The 25,346-nt window shown below is 41.4% G+C and overlaps 2 protein-coding genes across 3 annotated transcripts; one reads left to right on the forward strand and one right to left on the reverse strand.

Annotated features, from left to right (window-relative positions):
• Positions 1-2: 2 nt before the first annotated feature.
• Positions 3-10,029, reverse strand: srd5a1 (steroid-5-alpha-reductase, alpha polypeptide 1 (3-oxo-5 alpha-steroid delta 4-dehydrogenase alpha 1)). Of its 2 annotated transcripts, none has more exons than XM_025902186.1 (6): positions 9,571-10,029; positions 9,173-9,339; positions 4,807-4,908; positions 1,242-1,392; positions 1,027-1,113; positions 3-834 (listed from the first exon to the last, which is right to left on the reverse strand). In XM_025902186.1, exons 1-5 carry the CDS (start codon positions 9,879-9,881, stop codon positions 1,047-1,049), a joined length of 798 nt encoding a protein of 265 aa, XP_025757971.1. In that variant the 5' UTR covers positions 9,882-10,029; the 3' UTR covers positions 3-834; positions 1,027-1,046. The 2 variants fall into 2 exon arrangements, with proteins under 2 accessions (XP_025757971.1, XP_005450844.1); XM_005450787.4 differs by having other exon boundaries at positions 3-929; positions 9,571-10,028.
• A 1,846-nt stretch (positions 10,030-11,875) lies between these two features.
• nsun2 (NOP2/Sun RNA methyltransferase 2) lies at positions 11,876-23,254 on the forward strand. Its single transcript, XM_005450785.4, has 19 exons — positions 11,876-12,124; positions 12,549-12,706; positions 12,919-13,023; positions 13,103-13,208; positions 13,336-13,407; positions 14,059-14,143; positions 14,252-14,444; positions 14,992-15,066; positions 15,229-15,359; positions 16,828-16,901; positions 16,984-17,114; positions 17,655-17,751; positions 17,953-18,170; positions 18,295-18,387; positions 18,473-18,608; positions 21,030-21,110; positions 21,552-21,690; positions 22,364-22,403; positions 22,511-23,254. The coding sequence occupies exons 1-19, from the start codon at positions 12,059-12,061 to the stop codon at positions 22,836-22,838; spliced, it is 2,328 nt and encodes a 775-aa protein (XP_005450842.1). The 5' UTR covers positions 11,876-12,058; the 3' UTR covers positions 22,839-23,254.
• The last annotated feature ends 2,092 nt before the right edge of the window (positions 23,255-25,346 follow it).

Below are 25,346 nucleotides of genomic sequence, written 5' to 3' on the forward strand. Positions count from 1 at the left end.
ACAAAGCATGACATGATTTAAGAAAAGTCTTAACTTACACTGACAAGATTATGACTCACGGTAACAAAAATGAAACAGTAATGGAGCGAAAGAGACGAGTCCAATATTTCCTGTTCCTGTCTTTACTTCCAGTTTTTCTCCGTCCCTTCAAAAACACATCTCGCACAGCTTTATTCATTCAGCACACGTTGTCCTCCTGCTTTCACCTGCCCAATATTTTTCTCTCATTTCTTCTCCACTTCTTCACCATCTCTCTGAGAAACTCCCAGCACGGGGCATGTTTTGGGGCAACTCTTATTTTCTAATTTCAGGCATGGGTGACTTATTGACGCCTGTGCTTGATCTCCATTCTCTGTCCCCGCAGTCCATGAGTGGGGGACAGGCCTGATGCAAGTCTCAGTCTTTTTAAGTCCAGATATGCAGTTATATTCACAAAGTTGCTTCTTTTTCAGGACTTTGAGATGATGAGGTCAGTAGATGACACCCAGAGCAAAGTCCAGCAGAAAACATGTTCTACTTAATTCAGAACTCATCTATTTGATGTGAATGGACATTAAAAAGATTTGCAACAACTGAGTCTTGAGGTTAAAATGAACATTTTAAATGTCTGCTTTGCATTTCCAACTTTATGTTCCAACTGCTAGAATATGCAGATCAGGAGGAGAGTCTTAAAGCTGTTTACTGCTGATGTAGAGTGTCATAAATCCCATGTATTACCATGGAGCTACTCCATTCACAATCTTTATTTACTCTGGAGGAGAGCTGAATGCCGCCTCTCCTGCAAACGCAACACTTCCAGCACATTCAGTCCATGCTTGTTGAGGTTCCTTGGTGCTTTGTGATGTTATTAACAATGTAACAGAAATGATAAAAAAAAACCTTTCTGAGATGGTGACTTTTAACTATTGCGTCTTCACACCTAGAGTGAGCTTGTTTTCAGTGGAAAAAAAAATAAGCTGTGTTCAAGGTTTGTTGCAACATCACAGAATTTCTAAATTAGGCAAACAATCACAGGAATGACATTACCTTTCGAGGTGTCCAGTTTTCTAGAACAGAAAGGGAATCAATGCTTTCCTGCTTTTAGGGTAGTCCTCAAACTTGGCAAGGTACCATCTGCAGAGCAAGAACAAAGGAACAAAAAAATGTCCCGTGTTAATTCTGAATTTTATTTAAAATGTACAGTGTGCATACTCCAGGAAAATTGCTCTGAATGTGAGCACGCTGCCTTTTTTTGTTCTTACTTGTGGTGGGCCACAGCTCTGCTAGCGAGGACCACTGCGGTAAAGATGGCGAAGGCTGCACTGTGAACAGAGTGACCAGCCAGAGCGAAGCCAGCCCACTCTGTTATCTCGCCCAAGAAGTTGGCCCCAGACACGTACTCGAACATGCCGCCTGTGGGTGGAAGACAGCGACATTAGAGCAGGTGGGTTTCTCCTTTGATGTGCTCACTGATGCAAAAATAACCCAAACATTTCAATGTGGAGGGAAATAAAATCCAGTGACTTTTCGCAGAATACAATTTGATACTAAGCTGAATAAGTGGTGACATTTCCACTGTCTGTGAATCTTATTTGGAGGCAACATGCAGTTACAAAATGCAAAGGGCATTCACAGAGCTGGCTTCATACCACACATACATGGCTGAGCACTCAGTATGTGACTGCAGGCTATGCGCTCAGCAGTGCTGCTACCCTTTATGTGAAAATAGCAGATTCTTGGCTGAGGGGATTCCAGACGTGCCTGGAAGTTGATCTGGAGCAACAAAGCTCACAGCTTCCTCGCACCTCGCCTTCTCTGCTTTATTTTCTTTAAGGTTCAAGGAAGGATTGTTTCAACAGGTTCAGTGCAAGTTCAGGCTGAAGGTGCTTTTGTTTTGACTACGCTCCCAGTCAGGGGAGCCACTCTCTTTGTGAACCCGTTATGATTACCGATTTATTTAACAGAGGTAGAAGCCAACTTATGGTTTGGATTTTTCAGAGAAAACATGGTTTGATTCAGTGTACCCACCGTACAGGCTGTTTTGCAAAAGGAATTTGGACGTGAGCCAATGCCTTGTTTACCCAACCCCCTCCTTACATGTCACATCTCATACAGTGCTCAGCCAGTTAAATGCAGTAAAAGGTCACACACACTAAAAAACATACATCCAGTCATGTTTCAGCCGTTACGTCTGTTTTAGCCAAGCTGGGGCAGGCTGCACAGCAAACTCTTCCTAAAATGGGTTTAATGATCAGAGAATGTTGATGTGTTGCATTCCCCTCCCAAAAAAAACAAACAAAACATTTATCGACCATTTGTACCGAGAACCACCAACCATCATTTTGACCCTCAGTGTTAAATGCTGCAATCCTGGTTGCCTAACAACACGAAGGCTGTATATCATGACCCAGATCTAGCTAGATAGCTAAATATATAAGGCACTGTCGTTAGATAAAAGATTAATAATTATCACAGGGTTTGAATGGGTCTGGGATGGCATTCTGATCCAGGGTGTTGGATGACAGATGTGTGGAGAATTAGACGAGTTGCTGCCTGTGTAGAGCAGCAAGGGAACCATAGCTGAACTAAACAGAGTCGAGTCTGTAGCAAGTAAAGAGTGAAATCCGGATCAGAGTAGCTGAATCAGGCCTGAGGAGCTGAGGGAGGTGACGGGCTGCAGAGTGAATGATAAAAAGCTGCAGAATGACAAGTGAACAGTTTTCTCCTTTGCAGCCTCTTTATCGTGGTTAGTGAAGAGTCGTGCAGAATATTTTGGCTGTTGTCAACTTGGTCGGTCACAAATCAAGCGGCAACTCTGACTGAGAAACCAAAGGTCATCATATGTTCTTACATCAGGGACTTTTCAGTCACATGGTTGACCCACCCTGAGGCATGCTCTACATTTAAGCCTCCCTTTTAACCAACTGGGGCAGTCGTTTACAAAATGAACATGTTATATTCAATGAGACTTGAAAGTAATAAGTGAAAGCACCAACAGCTTGTTTCAGAAATGCGATTTTTTTGTTTGCCTATGTAGTGTTGTCAACTGACCTTCTGTGCTTAAAAAATTCCAATGTTAAAAATGTAAACAAATACTATAAATATATCAATCTTAAAGCACATTAGTCTCAAATAACATGAACACTTCATAAAGATTAATTCTGTATACAGCCTGAATATTGAATAAGTGAGGCCTTCACATTTACACACATATAATGCACATCTTCCACTGTACGCCTGGCTAACTAACATAATTATTGTCAACTCTGTGCAGTTTAGAAGATTTCCATGTTTGTGTCAGTGAAAGCAAACGCACTGAAAGTCCTACAAGTTGGACCATATTAGAGGAGGTGCAGCAAGAGCTGTTTATACACTAATGTAAGGGCTCACAGAGGCCCAGGCAAAGACAGCTAGTGACAACCTGTGATTCTGCTTCCAGTGTGATCTGTATAATCATGAGACCACACTGGAAAATTAGCATCTAGCACACAGAGACCACAGTGTCGAGGGCCATTATGTGATTGCAGGTTTTGTGACTTCCTTCTCACTCATCACAAGTGCTGCAACAAAAACATTCAGAGTCTAAACCTAAGAATAAGTAGCACCACAATGTAAAAACGGCACCGTTTACAAGGAAGGACTGTATCCTAAAAAAGAAGAAGGCTCCGTCTCAGAATTTCATGAAAAATGTATTTTATGCTTATTTCCAGCTGTATACTTTTATTTTTGGAATTTGCTAGAATAGCTTTATTGGAAACCATGCTTATTTATTTTATACTATCTTAGTGTGGCCCCTCAGTTACTCCTCTGCCTGAAACTAGCAGTTTCACAAATATGTACCGGTAATCGATTTGATCACTTTCCCCCTCTACATTCTGTATGTGTATGCCAGTTTTTACATGCATACACAATGTATAAAAGGTAAACGTGATGTGACAGTGTTCTGAGTTAAGCTCTTAAATAAATAAATAAATAAAGCTTACCAGCATAATGAATGTACAGTTCGCCAAGGACTCAGAGAAATTACATTGCTCCATTATAGCTTAGTTTACATACTACAATGAAAACCTAATGACATGATTTCATTATATATTGTTTTCTTTCATCGTTTAATGATCAAATTACTACTTAAAATATTGCACTGCTTACTTTAGCTTGAGCATGCAAAAACTTAAGACTACACATACAGAAATTATTTATCCTTAATTACTGGACACCTGCTGTTGAATTTCATCTAAACAGAAAATTAAATAGTCTAAATCAAAGGTGTCAAACATTAGGCCTGGGGCCCAGAATCAGCCCGACTCCAATTAGGCCCAATGGACAGTTTTGGACAATATGTAGGAGTGCATACATTCTGAACTGTATTTTCATATTTTTTCTCCCTCACCACCGACTCTACATTTTTTTGCTCGTTTTTTTAACAATAAGTCCACAATTTTTAAAAGGCTATTTTATTTTTTTTTTATTAACAAAACATTCTGCTGTACAATTACAGGACAGTCTGGGTAATAACCCTTATGTAATTTTACACATTTATTTCTTCCAACTTAATCCCCAAGAGTAGTGCTGACAGATTTTTCTTTACACAGCAGCATTTCAAAATCAGGTAGAAGAACTGAGACAACCTTGAAACGACACTTCTTTTTCTTATGAAGTTATCTCAGGGACAAAATGTGTATCTAAACGTCTTTACACTGACAGAAAGGGGAGCTTCACTGGTCTGACCCACTGGAGATTAAAGTTGGCTGTATTTGGCCCACTATGTAAAATGAATTTAAAATCCCTAGTCTAAATAAAATGTCAGAATCTGACTGAAGCCCTTACCTTTGGGAACCTTGTATCCAGTCTCTCCGGGCTTTCTCAGGTTCCTAAGGATGTGGTCAGATTGTACATTTATAAACCAGCCAACGAACCACAGTACCGAGCCTGGAGACAAAAGCAAAAGCTGTTTCAGCAAGTGACTGTACTGTTAAAAAGCCAGAGAGCAAAGATTTGCGTTTCTTTTTCTTTTAGCATTTCCACATTTTGATGAATACTCCTGGTTTCCTTCCGAAAAGTGACCCTAAAATATCATATTTTCATTTTTCTTCACTGCTTATCCAACTTAGGGTCACATACAGACTTGATATTTTCCCAGCTGTAACAGGACAAAAGGGAAGGTTTTAAAATAAGAAAGAAAAAAAAAAAAAAAAAAACTGTTGAGAAATCCTTTAACAACTGTTGTTATAAATACAATACATATATACATACATGATACTTTAGACAATGTGCACAAACTGGTGAAACTGTTAATTATTAAACTCTGTGTAATCACTGTCATTTGTGAGGTACAACTCTCCAAACATTCACCCACATCCATCATTTCCTAACTCTTCAAAAATAGCTCACACTCAGGTTGTGGTTCTCAGCCAGAAAAGGGCAAAGTGCCCACAACAGGTCAGGGACAAGTTGTCTAATAGTAGGTAGTAATGGAAAAGGCTATCTTGGAGTCTCGCTGATGAGTTGATGACTGAACCTGGGGTTATTTGGCATGCAGCCACCCCACTGACAAATCTGATAATTTTACCTTTCGAAAACCTTTCTGTGTGTACAGACGTCAAAAACTATACATAACATCTTTCTCACTCACTTAGAAAACCTCAAATACGTGTGGATGAGTCACCTGATACGCACAGATGACGTGGAATATCCAAGTGGGCATTCAACATGTAAAACTGGGACATCTGGGCTTCCAGTGTATACCAGCGTTTCTTTTTCATAAATAAACAGAACAGCTCGTAACCCTGCTACTAGATAACACAGATTTACCAATAACAGACACTATACAGTAGCCGGCCACATCCTGAACTGTTCAGGATTATTCATTACACTAACATTAATTTTAGCCTGCCTTCATTCCACTTTACTTGAATTATATCCACATAAAATATACAGAGATTAGTTAGCATATACTCACTGCAGAGTACAGTGATGTACAACATTGGGGTTCCCCCCCCATCTGAGCTATATACTGAATTTTGAGAATCAAAACAAAGTATCAGTCCTATTATGACTGTATCGATCCAATATCAATACCAGCGCTGTTATTGATATGATCAATCTTTGGTATAATCCGCCAAACTCCAGTATCAATTTGTTGTGGAGAAGCGAGCCGAGTGTAATAGCAAATTTGTCGATCTACCGGCTGATCTACGTTCAAACCCTCATTTATTGCCACGAGCAATGGTTCAGGAATCTGACAGAGATCCCTCCTTGGTGCATCGTAAGTGGGGTGTCCCATTAGGACTGGATCTGCCCCAAGGCAGATACAAAACATGCTGGAGTGATTATATCGCTCCTTTGGCTCGGTAACGCCTCCAGTCTTCCCAGATGAGCTGGAGGAAGGGGAGAGTGAGGTCTTAGCTCGTCTGCTTAGGCTGCTGCGTCCATGACCCAGATAAGCAGCAGAAAATGGGTGGCTAGATACATGGCTGGACTTATCCCAGATATACTGCCACATGTGTATATGTCGCTTTATATGGGTGGGTGTAGCACAGTGCGTGTAGAGGACTATTCAGTCAGCAGAGCCTCGCCTTCACTGCAAGTTTCTAATAAGTTTGAAAAAAATTAATATTATATATGTAGCACCCATGTATCAGCTATTGTCAAGCTGTACTTAAAACTGATACTATGTACCACCAACTGGTGCAGTCTACAGCGTGGTTATTTTTTATTGCACAAGAGGATGAGAGCCAAATTGTAAAGTGGAAACTACATCCAGGACAGCGTTATGTTGCTAACAAAACTTCGGCTCTTTGCAAGAATCTGCACAGACAGCAAGCTAATGCTTGGCTAACGCTTGGCTAGCCAAGAACCACAGTGAAAGCTGAGTGAATGCCGACGCCAGCCCATCAACCAGACCTTGAACTTCAACCGGTAACAAACTGATGAGCAGTCAGGCTGCAGTCTCTGTTTCTACAGAGAAATCACAGTGGAGATCGCTTTGAAGTCACTGTGTTGGTTTTTATCTTTGCTTTGTGCAATACCAAGAGAAAGATGTGTCCTCATTAGGATTTTCGTTGGTGTGTGGATCTATTGCTTATAGGTTTATATTGTTAAATGGTAATTATGAGAATGTGTTACAGGTCATTTTACAGAGTAACATGAAAGTAATGTAACAAGTAGGATAACAAATCATCTTGAGTGCGCATGTGTCAACCATGCATGCAGCCTGTTACAGTTGCTCCTGCTTTTTCTCTTTAGTTTAACTTTTTTCTTTTTTATTTCTATGTCCTTTACTTTTTACTTAAATAAATAGAGAATTTCCTTAGGGATTAATAAAGTATTCTGATTCTGCTTCAGACAAATTACTGAATCCTGCGAGTAATTAATCCAGTGGTTCCCAAACTTTTTTGCCAGGCCCCCCTTTTTTTACAAGAAAAATGTTCGCGCCCCCCCCCCGCACAAACACATCCTCCAAACACACACACACACACACACACACACACACACACACACACACACACCCCCATATTTTGTTTACAAACTCCATTGCGGTTTATTTCACACCTCAAACATTTAGTAAACAATTAAGCAAATACAAGTAAATGGCAATAAATTACAGGTAGTAATAAAATATACTACTAACTCTTTTACGCTACGTCCACACCTACACGGGTATTTTTGAAAACTCAGCTGTTTCTATGCGTTTGGACTTTTCGTCAACACGTAAAAGGCGTTGCGATTCACCGAAAACGGAGATTATTTAAAACTCCTTTTTTGCGTTTACGTGTGGACGAGGAATACAGAGTTCGTCACGCAACGTCAAAGGTATGTGCCTTTTTTCACGTCACGCTGTGCGCCACGTTATTGTTTACATGAGATGAATTGCAGAATGGCAGATAGTCAGATTAACAGTATTTTGTCTCTATCTTCAGGTTTTACACGCTTACATACACACGCAGTTACTGTCCCTCCATTTAGAAAGGCAGAGGCGTCACGGTGTAATTATTTTACGTGTAGTTGTTTTTTTTCCTGTGTAATAATATTCAACATTGCTATCAATACTTTTTTCAAAAAATGTCTGTCTGTGCAAAATGGGTTCAAAAACAAAAACAGCTGTGAGATACTGTTTGTCCATGATTTGAACCGGGGGAACAAATTACGGCAGGATCAGCCTGATATTATTTGTATCCCACTGTAACTTTACTGCATAAAGAGCTAACATCATGTTAGCTCTTGACTTTTAGTTCACAAACACTTCTTGTAATAACTAACTACTCCTGACATTAAATGTCAGGAGTAGTTAGTTATTACAAGAAGTGTTTGTGAACTAAGAATCAAGAATGTGGGATACTGTTTGTCCGTGATTTGAAGAGCACAGCTCGTGCTTTGGACATGTTAGTAACATGTCCAAAATGTCAGGAGTAGTTAGTTATTACAAGAAGTGTTTGTGAACTAAAAATCAAGAATGTGAGATACTGTTTGTCCGTGATTTGGAGAGCCCAGCGCATGCTCCCGACGCAGGGAAACTAATTTTGCAGGGGAGACCTACCTTGGCATTTGTGCAGGTGAAGCCAAAGGGAAGATATGCTTCACCATATTTTCCTATCTTTGGCTTGGAAGGAAGTTGGTTTGGAAACATATTTGGCGATGCTTCATCTCCTGCTTTGCGTTTGTGTGGGAGCCCCGTCAACAACCTGTCCACAGTGTCCAAGCACTCTTTTTTTTTTTTTTTTTTTCTTTTCATACCGCACCCCCCCTGCAATGGCTCTGGGCCCCACACTTTGGGAACCTCTGAATTAATCAATGTACTGCATTAATTTTAATAAATGTTTTATTTGTAACATGTGTGATAGTTACTTTTTTGAGTAACGACCCCAACACTGATCACAACAAAGACCGGGAAATACCTCCAACATGGACAAACATTTGACCAAACAACATGCAATTAATTTGCATGAATTTAATGTCTTTGATATGCTGCTTAGCGACAGGGGTGACTCTCAAAGAAGATCCAGTGAGAATCGGTAAGAGAATGAATAAGGAACGAAATCGATAAGTGATATGGATAATAGCTAAATTCTTATCAATTCCCATCCCTATGTACACGTATAAAATACTAATTACACTCAGTACAACATTTTAACTTCTGCACACAACAAAATAATTCACATTACTGTTGCACACAGTGGGGGAACAGGACACCTACCAATGAGGAAGCATGGATGTGTAACCCAGTATGCTGGGTACTCAGCATAATGGCTCAGGTACCTGATCTGCATGAAGCCATTATAGCAGCAGAACACAAAGGCCAGGGCGAATGAAGCGAACGGTGTCGGTTTCCCTCCTCTGATTAAAAATGGATAAATGCAGGCTCTGCAGAAGAAGAAGAAAAAAAACACAACAAGAACACATTATTTTGAGTAATGGCATGTTTATACTGAAATGTATTCATCTGTGCAAATTCTGACATCTCCTGTATTTGAGTTGCACAATTAATCAGGCGTTTCTTTGCCCAGTTGAAGGGGTACTTACGCAATGCTCCTTGCGCATGCCTGCTTATAACACTGCATATATAAATAAACGTGACTGCCCACGGTTACCTACCTCTGGACATAGTGAAGGAAATACATGGCAATGAGGAGCTGATTAGGTAGTAATGACGTCTTAGAAGAAGATGTCCAGAGTAGCAAACACAGAGGGAGCAGTAAGGCTGGCAGCTCCTGGACGAACCAGGCGAACCTGGCGTTAACTGGAAATCCATACTTGCTTGTAGCATACCGCCCATAAGGAACATTTTCAAACAGCAAAGTAATAAAAGTGCAGGCTGCCATTAAAAACATGAGGTAAGCCATGCGGTCCAACATGTACAGCTCCTCTTCCTCCGAGGAGAAGAGTAGGGAGAGGAGAGCGTCCATTTCGACCTGAGGGCTAATATTTAAAACTAAAACGTTCACAATTAGCTAACTATACATACCGGTTATTCCCTAGCTTGCAGTCCAGAACGCAGACAAGAGCCTGGACAGCTCATACGCTCGCGACCCATTCGGACCAATTAAGAGTTCTTGAACGATTACGCAACCGATCCTTTCAGCCAATGAAAGCGCCCGGTCTTTGCATCAGCACGTTAGATTGGATCCTGTGGAGATGACTCCTGCTGTGATTGGTTTCTGAGTTCATAAAGTCGTCAGACTAAACTCTCGCGAGGTCATAACCCAGCCGGAGAGCCGGCTGTTCGTGTATGAAAATGCTTAGAAAAAGTCCAATCCGGGAAAAGTGATTTAACCTTCTCCTCATCCCCTACTTGCCAAATTTATACATTAACATTTATATCGACTGTTTTGTGCAAAACTCAGCTCGGTTAAACATCTCTCGGTTTAACATACGCAAATTGTTGCTTCAGTTTATTGTTGTAACCACAGCACTTCCCAGATGAAGTTGCCTATTTAACCCATCACTTGGGTAATAACTTTCTGCTGGGTTAACATGACTTTGTGTTATTTACTTCAAGCCAGGGTTATGCTACAGTTTTATATTTTTCTTCTTTCCAGGCTGCCACTACCGTTCAGTTTTAATGACAAATGGTTAGTCTATCTTTCTTAATGACTCTTTCTCAAAATTGAACTATAATGTGGAGTAATGTGGAAAACAGCAACTTGTACGGTGACTTTAATACTGCTATATAAAAACATTTTTTTTTAACTTTTCATTGCTGTTAACATATAAACACACACAAAAAAGAGACAAAGAATTTTTCATATAGAATACAAGCATTTTCAGTTCATCAATATTTTTCACAAAGAGTGGCTGTGTTTTCACTCATGTTTATACACTTACTACATTTTAAAATTAACATGAAGTGTTAAACTTGGGGACATGGCCATCATCTTCACCAACCAGCAGGCGAAGATGATGGAAAGTGTGAGAGAAGAAAGGCCAAAGGACCAAACGATATCATAACAATAATAGTAAAATATTTGTCTGTTATGTGTCTGCAAATCTAAGATGATAAGATGTCAGCGGTTAAAGTATATTATGCAGCCCCCTATAGGCCAAAAAGAATTCCTAACATATGTTTGGCAAACTACTAGTATAGTGCTTCATGCTGTCGGCCATGAAGTTATAATGAAACGATGCTTTCATAAGATGTAGGTGGCTTAATGCAAAAAATGGGTCATTGCTAGGTGGTTGCTAGGCAATGATAATATGTGTAATGCGTTTGTCCATATAAATTACATGTTATTGTTATGGAAATAAAAGAATAGGATGATTTCACAAGGGGTTGTTGGTGGATTAAAAAAAGAAAAGAAAAAAGATAATTTTAGCTCTTTGCTTGCTGGTTGCCATGCAACATGAAGAGAATATGTTTAACTAATGTTTTGTGTGTATAAAAATGGATGTTGCTGCGATGAAATAAAAACGATGCAACATTTTAAGGTGCAAAAGGTGCATAATTGCTAAAATAGGTCAATTTAACCGGTCGTTGGGTGGTTACTAGGCGGTATGATGATTCATAATATAAGACCTTTTAGGGGCCTGTTTGGTTGATCAACTCCTGATCGTGTAGGATTATTTGTTATTATTAAAAAATAAAAATAAAAACAGAAATTTGATGAAGTAAGATTAATGTAACATTCAGGGCCAAATAACGAACACATGTATGTTATTTTCATAGACAATGATTTGCATAAAATCCCACAATGGCACATATTACGAATATATTAAAAAAATGAGTTGGGACACTTTAAATAACGTGTAAAAAAGTAAAGTGTGTAGTTTCGACAATAAATATTAGTTATTTGGTTGTAAAATTTCACGTAAACAATTTAAACTTTATTTTTGTAATAATAACATTTCACAAGAGTGCAGACCGGCTCGTTGAAGCGTTTCTGCTTTCTTTCAGGCAGATTTTGCGGCCACCTCAATGGGTCCTCATTCACGTGCGTCAGAGCAGCACGTTCCGTGGATACACAGCCTGTCCATCTTCAGGCGCTCTGCACGTTTACACTTTAGCTGAGCTACAGCTCTGTTTTGTTCGCGTCCAGTCACCACGTTGTTCCGCAGACTTTTCTCCAGAGTCGTCTGCTATTCCAACATGGGGAAAAGAAGCAGACAGCGGCAGAAAAACCAGAATGCTGGCAGGGACAACAGAGACACCGCTGTGAGTAAAACTCCTGCTGCAGACAAACTAGCTAGTGCTTGTGTTTTGCCACGCCGCACATGAACATTTAAATAAAGTAACTGCAGAAAGGAAGCGACTGCAGGGATAGTTTATATCTGTTACCTTTACTGAAAGTAGCAGATGTAAACCGCTGCTGGTTACCGTGCTGTTTTCAAAGCCATGTGTGACCACCATGTTCCTTTTTTTCTTTTTTAACAACGACCTGTATATCTTTGTATATGTGAACAGCTTGTTGTACTGTAGGCCGACACCACAGTTAAATGTAACAGATCGTATGGTATGCTGTTCAGGCTGTTACTCATAATTATAAGCAAGTAAAGTTTAAATTTGATTTTATCAAACGACATTCAGTGTAGCAATTTTGTCTCCTGTTAGTTTGCATGAACATATTTGTTTGTCCCAGGGTTGGGGAGCTGGGTATGCTGACATTATCAAGGAGAACAAGCTGTTTGAGAACTACTATAAGGAACTAGGTCTGGTACCTGAGGGGGAGTTTGAACAGTTCATGGAAGCAATGAGGGAACCTCTGCCAGCAACCATCCGCATCACTGGATACAAGAGGTGAGCTGGATAGATCTACAACTTTGGTTCATGCTTAACGCCATGTAGGAGGTTTTCATTGGGACGTATGTGCACCTTTGTAGGTTGTTCTGAACTTTTTCATGGAAATTCCACTTTTGTTTGTAAGGAGAAAATGCTGAATCATTAATTACATCTATAAGGAGAACATATTAGATCCCTAATATAAATGCTACCAATTTCCTTTTTTCCAGCCATGCCAAGGAGATCCTTCATTGTCTGAAGGAAAAATATTTCAAGGATATTCAGGAGCTCGAAATCGATGGTCAGAAGATCGAAGCTCCACAGCCTCTCAGCTGGTAATATATCGTGTTTTCCCCAAGACTAAAAAGATGCACTGATTCAAATTAAAACCTGATTGTGGACTGTGCTCTTCAGGTACCCTGATGAGCAGGCCTGGCACACCAACATGAGCAGGAAGATCATAAGGAAGTCTCCCCTGCTGGAGAAGTTCCACCAGTTTTTGGTCAGCGAGACAGAGTCGGTGAGTCAGTCACAATCCAAAAGATTACATTTGTGTTACCAGTGGAAGGGGGTAAAAAACCCCAAAACATGTCAGGAAGTTGGTAAAGAAGTGGAGAGACTGACATTCCTTTTGTTTGTCCTCACAGGGCAACATCAGCCGACAAGAAGCTGTCAGCATGATCCCTCCAATACTTCTGAAGATTGAGCCCCATCACAAGGTAAAAGCACAGTTGTTTGTTTTTTTTTTTATACTTAATGCAATTGAACTTTCTCTCTGTTTTTAAACTCGTATTCAAATTTACTCTCTGTGGTGGTGAGGGGCATGTGCATAAATCAGATGAACATGGTTTCATAAATAAAATCTTAGGCCTTTACACGTTTATCCCCCACAAATATTTTATATCCCAGTTAATTTGTGTTACGATAACTGAGCAGTATAGCTAGCTATTTCTCACCCTGAGTCAGATCTAGCTGCTCTGTCCTTGTTCCACAGTCTCGATTAGCTCAGTGTGTCGTCACACAAACCAGTTCTCCACCAACTCCAAGTTCTGGTTAAAGTGGTCCTCTTGCTCACAGGGGATCGCCAGAGTAGAAGGGCGACTGTTACCAGCAGCACTGCAAGACAACTGAGTTGGAGTCTGTTCCTCTATGGGACGAGGCAGCTGAAAGTCTGTGTTGAGTACTGCCACAAAAGCAGTTTTGCTAGGCAGCCGGTCAGATGGGGAAACACAGGACAGGAGCAGCTGTTTAGCAGAGACTAAACTCTGCCAAATGTCCTTCAGCGACCGTAAACGTATTGTCCTCCCACAGGAGTCTGTGTTGGTAACAATAAAGTGGCATCAAAATTTTAAAAAATAGTTTCTATGCAGATCCTGGACATGTGTGCAGCTCCAGGCTCAAAGACAGCCCAGCTGATCGAGATGCTTCATGCTGACATGGAAGTGCCGTTTCCAGGTAGGAAAACTGGAAGAAATTCATGTTTTGTTTCTTTAAATTGCAAAAAAACAAGATTCTCTTGCATTAATAGTGTATATAAGTTCAAACCTGATCTCCACCTTTCAGAGGGCTTTGTCATTGCAAATGACGTGGACAACAAGCGGTGCTACTTGCTCGTGCACCAGGCCAAGCGGCTCAACAGCCCCTGCATCATGGTGGTGAACCACGACGCCTCCTGCATCCCCACCCTGGAGATCAACTCCAATGGCAAGAAGGACGTCCTCTTCTACGACCGCATCCTGTGTGACGTGCCCTGCAGGTCAGCAGACGTATCCGCTACATGTCTGCATCGCTGATGCAGAGAGTTGGGGTTGTGAAGCTGCTAAAACAGTGAAAATATGATCAGTAAGCTCTGATTTATGTGTGGGTGTTTGACAGGAGAGGAGATTTATTAGGCACCGCACTCTCCATCAAATGCACCGTCCTCATAAGTTGCTGTTAGTGTCTTTGCGACCTTTAGGTTTCAGTAAGGCGGTAAAACATTTATCCACATCTTTCATCTCTCGAAATTTAGCATCATTTTGTGGCCAAAGCAGAACTGCCTCGGTTTGCAAATGCTGCCTGAGTTTGGGCAGCTGTAGTGCTGAAGCCAGGAGTCGCCTGCCAAAGACAACATAGGGAGGGGAGAGGAGTGGAGGGGAGGAAAGGGGAGGAAAAGCAGTAATGAAGACAGAAGCAGACAGTTTGTGCTTCGCAGACATGTTTTTTTGCCCCATGACAAGTTGAAAAAAGGCTCCGTGGAGGTTTCATCGCCTCGGGCCAAGACGAGGTGGGTGTTCTGACTGTTGCTGCTCTGTGCTCTGCAGTGGGGATGGCACCATGAGGAAGAACATAGACGTGTGGAAGAAATGGACGACCAGCAACAGCCTGCATCTCCACGGGTGAGTGGAGGAGAGAGCGCGCTCACGCCTAAGCTACCACGTAGGAATGCAGTCGTGTGGTACACCAAATTGACTAAACAGCAAGGGAAAGGAGTGTGTCGTTTTTGGTCTTAATTTAAAACGTTGGCAGGATTACAGAGCGCACACGTGTGTTTTCACCAGGCTCCAGCTGCGTATCGCTGTGCGCGGTGTGGAACAGCTGGCTGTGGGAGGGAGGATGGTCTACTCCACCTGTTCACTCAACCCCATAGAGGACGAGGCTGTCATAGCAGCACTGCTGGAGAAAAGTGAAGGTAACAAACACATACACACATTCTGGGTCACACAGTAAGAGGTCAGCATTCATATTAATGTTTTAGCTGTTTCATACACTCTGCTTTTTAGTTTTAACTCCTGTTGCTGTGGAGCAGGGTTTGATAATAAAACAATGGCCTCATTTACTAATATTTGTGTGGAACCGTTCTTACTGTGGACAAAAAATGAGTTCGTACACAAAATCTGATTCAATATGAAACAACCTTGTGGTTCTTCATACAATTTGCATACTATCTGGGTACTGCTCCGTCCCATTTCTCTATATAAGGAAACACGTTTACCTCCAGGTGAAGCAGAGAAATTGGTGATGATATAAATTGGATGGAAACACACATTTGTATACACACTTTTAGTAAATGAGGCTCAATGACTTGTACTTACCTCTAAGATTTTCTTAAATGTTAGAAAGCATTGACAACTTTGACCAAGTTTAAGGTGGCACATTTTTCATTTTTCTAAATCCAGTGTTTTTTAAATTTTCTTCTCCAAACTGAACTAATCTTGTAAATTAAAGTCAAATGGTACTTCCGGCGGTGCCATGAGCAGGCAGCAGCTGATTTTTCTTTCTACAGTGTAGATGTTGTGTTGTTTTGTTTTGGTTCGCGACTGAGGAATTCTTTTATTTATTCATGCTGTAAACTGTAAAGCTGCTATGTTGGTCATTTTAAACCACTTCAAGGTCACTTTAAATTTCAGTTGTAAATTTTAGACTGTTATTAAGCCTTTTTACCTCAAAGTGTATATTTACTCCCCTTATCTTAGTCTTTAAGTGTATATTTATTCTTACTCTTCCTATATTTATTGTTGTTCTTTTGCACTGAATGGAAATGAAGCCTCGTTGTCTCTGCTCTCTATATACTGTACTGTATATAGCAGAGATGAGAAAGTTTACTTTGACTTTGACAGATTTAGATTAAGAGCAGGGGATAATTTAGACTATGTTCACCTTGTTATTGACAAGTGGCTGTTTGAGATCAGTTCTGGTGGCATCTGTGGTTGCTACTGTAAGAGCAGTTCATAGTCAGATCATCTCCACCCACACACTAAGATGGGATGGTTGAGTAGCAAACTCACAGCTCCATATGCGTCTTCACAAACCAAATTTTTTACTGTGGCTTGTCCATCATTTATATACAGTCTGTAATCAAACCATCATTTTTCTCTTGCATTAAGTCTGACATGCATGACAGGATACTGTGCATTCAGTTGTGTGTTGCACATGGTAATATGTAATTATGTCGTCATAACCTGAGATGATACATGAGCGTGGACATTCCCTAAAGTTCATGCATGTCAGGTCCACAGGAAATGATCTATCAGTGTCAGTAGCTACACCTCAGCTCTTCAATTTATCAACAGACTAAATATTTCACTTTGTGTTTTAATTAAAGTTATGTGTAAATGTCATATCTTATAACTGGCTGCTCTCTGGCTTCATGTTACTAGGAGCGTTGGAGCTGGCTGACTGCTCAGCTGACCTGCCGGGGCTGAAGTGGATGCCTGGGGTCACTTCCTGGAAGGTACTGGATTTTGTTTTTTTTAATGCCAGTCGTTACTTTTGAATTGTAGATCTGTATCCAGACTGTTTCTGTTTCTTTGTAGCTGATGACTAAAGAAGGCCAGTGGTACACGGACTGGTCCGAGGTCCCGAGCAGTCGTCATACGCAGATCCGACCCACCATGTTCCCGCCAAAAGACCCAGAGAAACTGGCTAGCTTTCATCTGGAGAGATGGTAAGTGAGCAGTCCCAGACATACAGATGCAGGTCCATGCTAATGCATTTTTAGAATTGAAGGTTTTCTCTCAAAAATAGTGTGAAATAGCTTATTAAAGTGTTCAATCTTGGCATGAAGTGTCCTTAAAACGTTTCTGTTAGCTTGCTTTGTTTTGGCTGATTTCTTTCAAGAATCGTTAAAATACAGAATTTCATTTTACAGAATTGTGAAATCAGGGAGTACAGTAGAGCATCCTACACCGTCACCTCTCACCACTGTAATCTGTGCTTTTTGAATTTGCATCCAGTCTGCAGTAGATGCACACACACAAGCGCACCTGCCAACCTCACATTACGGAGGATGATGTCATGTTTAAGCGTCAGTGCTCACACTGACTTGATATTGGCAGCAGAGGGAGCTGTTGTCACATGTTGATTAAGGCGCTTTTTCTTTTCCCACATGCTGTCTTCACAGTAGGGGGCTCTATCAAACCCCAAGCTGTGATTTATTTATTTTTCAATTCATTAATGTTTTTTCTGTGTGTGTGTTTTATGGCAGTATGAGGATTCTGCCACATCACCAGAACACTGGAGGCTTCTTTGTAGCTGTGCTGGTGAAGAAAGCCCCGATGCCTTGGAACAAAAGATATCCCAAGGTACTTCATCTTAAACACACACACACACACACACACACACACACACACACACACACACACACACTTGATACCCCCTTCTGCCCCCTTCTGCCCCCCACCCACCTCACCTCCCCTCACCCACCTGGTCAGGTTTACTAACGATACCTGGAGCTTCTTCTGTTTGTTCTTTGTCCGTTCATTCTCCTCCTCTTCCATCTCCAGCTGAGGAAAGACTCCAAGCTGTCGAGCTCAGCTGCCCACACCGGCGGCTCCAAGGAGGCTCCGTCACCAGGAGACACTCCACATCTCCCCCCTGAAGGTTCCACTGAGAAGGTGGAGGGGAACAACCAAGAGGAAAAAGTGGCCAAGGAGGCAGATGAGACGCCCGAAGGAGCTTCTGTGGGTCAGGATGCCGGTGCTAAACCAGAGGGGATGTGTGGGTGAGTCGCACTGAGCTCATGAGCTAACAAATGGAAACTGTTGACTCTTAATCGGTTATAAATAAAGAAAAATGTAAAGTAAATGTAAAATGTAAGTAAACATTTTGTCTCTGTCCTTTTTCAGGCCTCCACCCTCAAAGAAGATGCGGCTGTTTGGATATAAAGAAGACCCCTTTGTGTTCCTAAGTGACGATGACCCCGTCTTCACCACCATACAGTAAGTGCACCTTTGTCTTCAAGGTAAAATAGGTGTTTTCAACATTTTTCTGCAGCATAAATACATGTTTCCTGTTTTCCTCTAGGTCTTTCTATGATCTGTCTCCCGACTTCCCCAAACTCAACGTCCTGACTCGGACCCATGAGGGCAAGAAGAGGAACTTGTACATGGTGTCCAAAGAGCTCCGTAATGTCCTGCTCAATAACAGCGAACGCATGAAGGTAGGCGCACATGTTTGATAATGAAGATGAAACATTTCTGTGTTTTTGAAAATTGATACAGCCAATCCATAATCAGTTGTGTCCTGGAGACAGTGTATCGAGTATCAATCAGCTTGAAGAAGCATTATGTTTACCTAAGTGCTGATTTTATGGGCTTTTACATTGATTCATCTGTTTGGTTGGTTGTGTTGTTGTTTTTTTTCCCTTCCTTCATGTGTGTTTGTCTCTGTGTGAGGGAAGCAGCTCAAACAGATGGGAGCCTCTCCTTTCCCAAATCCCTCTGGTCCTCCACCCTGCAGGACCTGCACAGGTGGCATTGTGGGGACTCGGTCTCTTTGTTCTCCCCGGTGTTTGTTGTTTCTCAATTTTTAGTCACTTTGTCTTAAAGGGACAGGAAACCTCAAGATCTTAATTTTCATATTTTTCCTCTGGTTTGTAGTCCTGTTTATCCATTTAAATGTGTTACGAGTTGCTCAGTTTAGGAGCGATCGTGTGCAGAAACGTCTGCCTTCTCATTAACATAGTGGAAGTAAATGACAGTCAGTGTGTGGTGTTGAGTGCCTTCACCTAACCTGTCATGTAGTGCAGTATATGACCAGTGAAAAATGCGGAGGGTGTCTGTTGATTGCTGTGTCGATGTGTCTCGTGAAGGCCGGGTTAGATCTTGTTGGCCAAGATGCTGGAACCCAGATTGCTCTCATTCAGATATCCAGGTGTGTATGTGATGGATAAAAATGGATGAATATGATCCACAGCGTAGTGACGGAAGATTAAAAAAAGAAAAAGAAAAAAGCACTGTGTAAATACCAGGCCATTTGTGTATGTCTGGTAAGAAAAAAACATGCATAATCTGTAGGCTTATTTCATTTTAAAAGCATGTATTAGTGTTTGTATACTTAAAGGCTTTGAGTGGTCAGTAAAACTAGAAAAGCATGATTATAAAGTATCTGTTTAAAACCAGGAATTAAATCTGGCAACAAAAGAAAAAGTGTATGTAAAGATTTCAGAGCACCATCATTAAGACACAAAGTATCTGACTAAAATTACAGCTGTGTATTCCACTGAGTTAATGAGATGCTCAGTGCATTGTAATGGTGTGTAAGACCAGCTGAAAGAAATCCAGCCTCATTCTTTCAGCGGGCGCTAAATGGTCTGAGAAATTAAAAAATAAACATCAGGACATGTTTCTAATTGGTAAGTAGGCTTAGATTTTCAAATTCTATATAAAGTCAATACTTACAAGTCTTAAGGACCTGTGTTGGCATCGGGTCTTTAGACTAAGGCTTTTAGGCTCACTGTACACAGAAGTCTGAGGACGCTTCCAGGAATGAGGGGACTATTTTCTAGAGGACCGATCAGGGAGTAGATGGTTATTTTGTACTTGCAGACCTCTTATCTGGAACATAATGTGCTCTGAAGCAGGTTATGTTCCAGATAAGAGGGCTGCAACATAAGTTATTGTCGTGATATATCCCGCTAAGAGGTGAATCACCTTCACAGCCTTGCTTTACTATACAGGCCTCTGGCTCCATTATGTTCAAGAGAAGGCAGACATTTCTACAGCAGGCATCTCCAATAACCTTCAGCTCACACCAAAATAATCCTGACATGTAAACAGCACCACAGGAAAACCTGAGCGCTGATTACACCTTGGTGAAACAAGCCAAGAGACTGGCAACCACCTGTAACTAGGGAAAAGTGCATTCTCCAGCAGGTTGGCAAGTGGTTGCAGAAGACTGCTGGCAGTCACTAGTGTGAAATTGGTCGCAACGAGGTTGCTTTGGTCAGTAGGAGGCTGCCAGTATGTTTTTAAAAACGTTCTCTGTTTCCAGTTTGATTTTGTTGAAGTTTCACGTCAGCTCTGAGAGCAAAACATGAGTGTTTGCATACAAGTTGGCGTCTTCCATGCAAACTACAGGTGACAGCAGCAGTCTGCTAGTGATCAAAGCAATGATGAGGTTTTTGGTGCACCAGCATCTTTGCAACCTCCAGCAACCACTCGTCAATCAGTTGCCAAGGGGTTGCCGACCAGTCTCTAGGCCTGAGTGATTGAAGCCTTGCGGATCGCCTTTACCTTAGTAGTCTCATTAAATTGACTTTAGTTCCCTTATGAAAAGAACAGCATGTGTGTGGTAGAGTTTTTACTATGCAAATCACTGACACAGTTGCTCCCACACCTGCTGGGACACCAGAGACCGGCTGGGCTGTGTGCCGATGTCTTGTACAGTCGTTGCCTGGAGGAAGAGAGTTTAGTGTAATTACAACTGCATCACCAGGAAAGCTACAAGAAACATAATTAGTCACTGATTGGAATTTAAATAACCTGTCTTTATTTTTTTTCTGTTTTTTTTTTCAGTGTGGTGGTTTGTTTTTGTTTTTTTTATAGACGTGGTTCATTCAGCTCTGTTTTTTGTCTCTCAGGTCATTAACACAGGGGTGAAGGTGTGGTCTCGCAACAGCGAAGGAGAGGAGTTTGGCTGTGCCTTTAGACTGGCTCAGGAGGTAAGAGACACACACACACACACACACACACACACACACACACACACACACACACACAGAGGGGAGTTTTCAGGCAGTCACACAGTTCATCCTGTATATAAATCTGTGTTTCCATTTGTTCTTTGGCTACCGTCTTGACTAAAAGCTGCATGATTGGGAGACTGACGTGATGCGCATCAAAAAGCTTATAGTTCTATTATTTTATCAACTTAAATATACTTTGAGGTTATAATACATTTAATTTAATGTTCAAATATGCAAGAAATCCTTCCTGCTGTCTTTACTGTGGCCAACGCAGAGCTGTAGCCGAATAACAAGTGAGCCAGACGGCCGCATTCACACTCAAACGAGCTGATAATGAATTCATTTTATATGCTGCGTGTAACTGGAAAGAGTTTTTTTGTGCCGATTGTCAGCCACATGTACTTTCTGTCCTACCAGGGTATTTACACTCTGCAGCCATATATACGCTCCAGGATCATTAGGGTGAGTGTGGAGGACATCAAAGTGCTGCTGACCCAGGAGAACCCCTACCTCAGCAAGCTGGAGGATGAAGCGCATGCACAGGCCCAGAAAATTGGTACGGTCAAATATAGATGTGCTCTCCAACTGTGTGTGTTCGGGGAAAATAAATCCAAGATGCACACTGGTCTTTAAATTGCCTTAAATATACATTTATGGCGTCAGCGTATTAAATCATGGGACATTCAGTTTGGGTGGGTCAGATCACTCTGAGAACGCAGTTATTTTTGTTCCTCGACACATTTTAAGTCACTCGGCGTGGCTGAAGTTTTAGGGTCGTGCTATTTTTTGCAGCAAGCAGAATCCCATCCATGCTCCGATTCAGGAGGCGATGCCAGCAGGAAAACAGTGATTCACTGGTTTATTTTGACCCAGTTGTAATTGGAGTTCACAACTGAGCTTTACTACCGAACTTTACTAAGTATGATTTTTATGATGTACAATTTTTTTTTTCTTCCTAATGGAAATGATGCAAATTAGGAAGCAGCAGATAAGTGAATGAAATGAAAGTGAAAATAGAATCTGTAATTCTCTGCAAAATATATTTTCACAGATCAACTTTGATCAAATGCTCACTTCCTCTCTAATATATCCCACCCACCCACAGTGTTACTCATGTCACCTGTCAGTGGTCATATTTTACATATGTTTTCCTGCCGTGTGTGCTTGTAACGTCACGGTAGGTTGTATCACTTTCTACTTCCTGTATAACTTTAGTTTTCTCTCCACAGGAATGGGAAGCATTGTGCTGAAGTACATCCCAAACCCAAAGTAAGCTTGTAACATGTTTTTAGTGTTTCTGATGTGTGCATTTTGAAGTGACAGCCTGGTTTTTTTTGGTTAAATTGTGCGACCCACCATCGCCCTTTATTTTTCAGTAACCCGGGGGAACCTCAGTGTCCCATCCAGCTGTGTGGCTGGAGGGGAAAGACGTCCATCCGAGCATTCGTCCCCCGCAACGAGAGGTTTCATTACCTCCGAATGTTAGGTGTGGAGGTCTTCAGAGACAAACAGGGCCTCGGGCAGAAACGGAGTGATGGAGAAAAGGACGGAAAGGAGGAAGCAGAGGATGTGGCAGAGAAGGACGAAGAGCAGGAAGAGGAAAGAGCAGCAGACAAAGAGACGGAGCTGGATTTGGAGAACGGCAATGAAAATGGATCATCAGAATCAAAGACCGACTGTGGTGACAAAGAGACCAGTAGCTGAGAATGTGAAGGCGATTGTAATGAGAAAGGACTGACTGACGTATCGGAGCTTTAAGAGCTGTTGACCAGGTCCACAACCACACGCCGTGGTACAGGAGGGTAACGCACCGCTACGGGTTCCTCTGCTCACCACACTGCCAGTGCACAAGGATTCCCTCCCAGAGATGCACTCCCGTGGGATTTTTCATTTATTGGAGCCTCTCTAGAAGTCAGCATTTCAGTTAAATGGCTTATATTATTTTATAAACTTTTTAATTTTTTTTGCATTTTAACAAATATATTCCACCAATAAGTGGAACAGATCCATCAGATTTCATTCAATTGCTCACATTTCAGGAGGTTTCTATTAATTGCTGTTTTATTTTTTACACCTGTAATTAAGCAGAAGTACAAAGCTGATTAAATGCTTAAAAGGTTCACTGTGTCACTAGTCAAGTGATTTCACTTTAAGATTAATGCGGGCCCTGCTGAACTGTAAAAGGGTGCTTGAGAAGGGATTGATTAGAATTAAGTAGATGGTGAAGGTTGGATATTAAATAAACTCTTGCAGGTTACTTTCAGTGACATGCTCGTGGTTTCCAGCTATCAAAGACAATAACAATGAACAAGTAACAGATTTCCAGCTATGGTTGTAGAACATGTTTAGGCACAGAGAGGCTGGGGGCATAGACTGTAAGTAAAAGATGGCCACATCCACCTTGTCGGTTTTAAGGAGCCACATTTGGATTAGAGGCTGATGTGCCAAATTAAATCTGATGCTGGCAAGCTTGGTGATAGCTACCCATATTCATTTATTTTATGGAGTGGAGAAAACAATCCTTAAGGTTACATAAGATTAAAGTTAGGCGATCAGTGAAGCAGGTGGGATTTCACTGTGGTCCAAAATGATTAAAAAAACAAAAAATGTGTATGACATGACCAAAAAGCCTCCCGTAGATGTGTCTCAATCTTATTTGAGAAAAGTATTTAAACACTGATGCGTCACAATTCTGAGTTTCAACAACAAGTACACTTCTTAAAGTGAAGGTAAAACACAAAATCAAACCACATTTCAGTCAGCGGTTGCCACGGCGGCTTCACTTCACTGGCTGGCTGGACATTTCCTCATGTTTATTACTCAGTCCAGCTGCCATGACAACAGCTGTCATGACAACCAGCCCCCTTACCTCTGTCTGGTGATAGAACAGAGGGACCACAGAGAGCATCCTGCACTCCTCCGCTTTTCTTGTTTTCTGCTCCAAACTGTCTGTTGTCCTTAATCCGTTCGCCCCTTCTTTTCTTTTCCATCTGTGACCTCTGAAGTGCAGAGCGCTGGGTATTACCTTTCAGGAAAGCAGCTTTCATGTCACTTCCTACAGCTGTGGGTATGTAATAACAGTGTTTGCAGTGGTAAAAGGGGACAAGTATGGGATAGGAGCTGGTGTTAGATGTTAAGAACTAAACACTGACACACTCACGTTCCTGGGTAGCCACCTGAGATTGGCAGCCAAACCGAAACGGTCCCCACAGACTCCTGTTTTCAAGTACCGAACTTCAGTGATGGACATGTTTAGTCTTGTACTGATTATCTGGTACATTGTGGTCCTAAAGGATTGCACGTGTCTGACCGTGACGAAAACGATGCTTTCATGTTGTTTACGCCAAATTCTTTCGAATGTTGCAGCAGAAATTGAGACTCATCAGACCAGGAAATGGTTTTCCAGTTTTCTGTTGTGCAATTTCGGCGAGACTTAGTAAATTTTGGTCTGGTGGTCTTCTGCTGCTGTAGGTCCTCTGTTTTAAGGTTCAATATATGCAGTCGCAGATGCTCTTCTTCATAAGTCGTTTGAAATGTTTGTTATGTGAACTTCTAATATTTATTTAGTCTATTTATTAACTAGAATTTGCGATCCCTGGAGAAATTGTAGTGGGATTGTTGCTACTTGCGGACTCTGCGTGGTTTGTGTGGATGTGTGTTTCTGTTAATCATAAGGTAATTCCATACGGAGAAACAGAACAGGTGTACCCAAAAAATGTAAATGGCTGACATTGTAAAAGCAGTATGATTTTTTTTTTTTGTTTGTTTGTTTTTAAATACTGATCATTGTGAGATGTCGAGTAAAAGAAAAACAGCTCTTGCTACCCTTGAACCCACAACCTTCAGTTCAAGAGAAGGGAAGCAGCAGGTTACCCACCGAGCCACTCGGGGAGAGACACAGGTTTCCTGACAAAACACATATCAGCCAGTGGAAGGTGTGCCACTTGTGGGGAGGGACCAGGACTATGGCCAGACACAGGCCGACCAATCCAGAAATAATACTTATATATGAGAAAAGCGCTTTCCACTCCTATTACAAACACAACGTGATTCTGGTGGGTTTTAAAAGGTGTGAGCATCCTGACAAGATGCTCTGCACATCTGTGGATTTTGGTGTGTTTAGTGCTTCAGTTGAGGTCAGGAGAGCAACTTAAAACTGAGTTTATTTTCTTTCTCTCCAAAACTGGTTGGAAAAATTAAACAGGGAGTGAA

This window comes from Oreochromis niloticus, linkage group LG22 (assembly GCF_001858045.2).
Source record: "Oreochromis niloticus isolate F11D_XX linkage group LG22, O_niloticus_UMD_NMBU, whole genome shotgun sequence".
NCBI lineage: Eukaryota > Metazoa > Chordata > Actinopteri > Cichliformes > Cichlidae > Oreochromis > Oreochromis niloticus.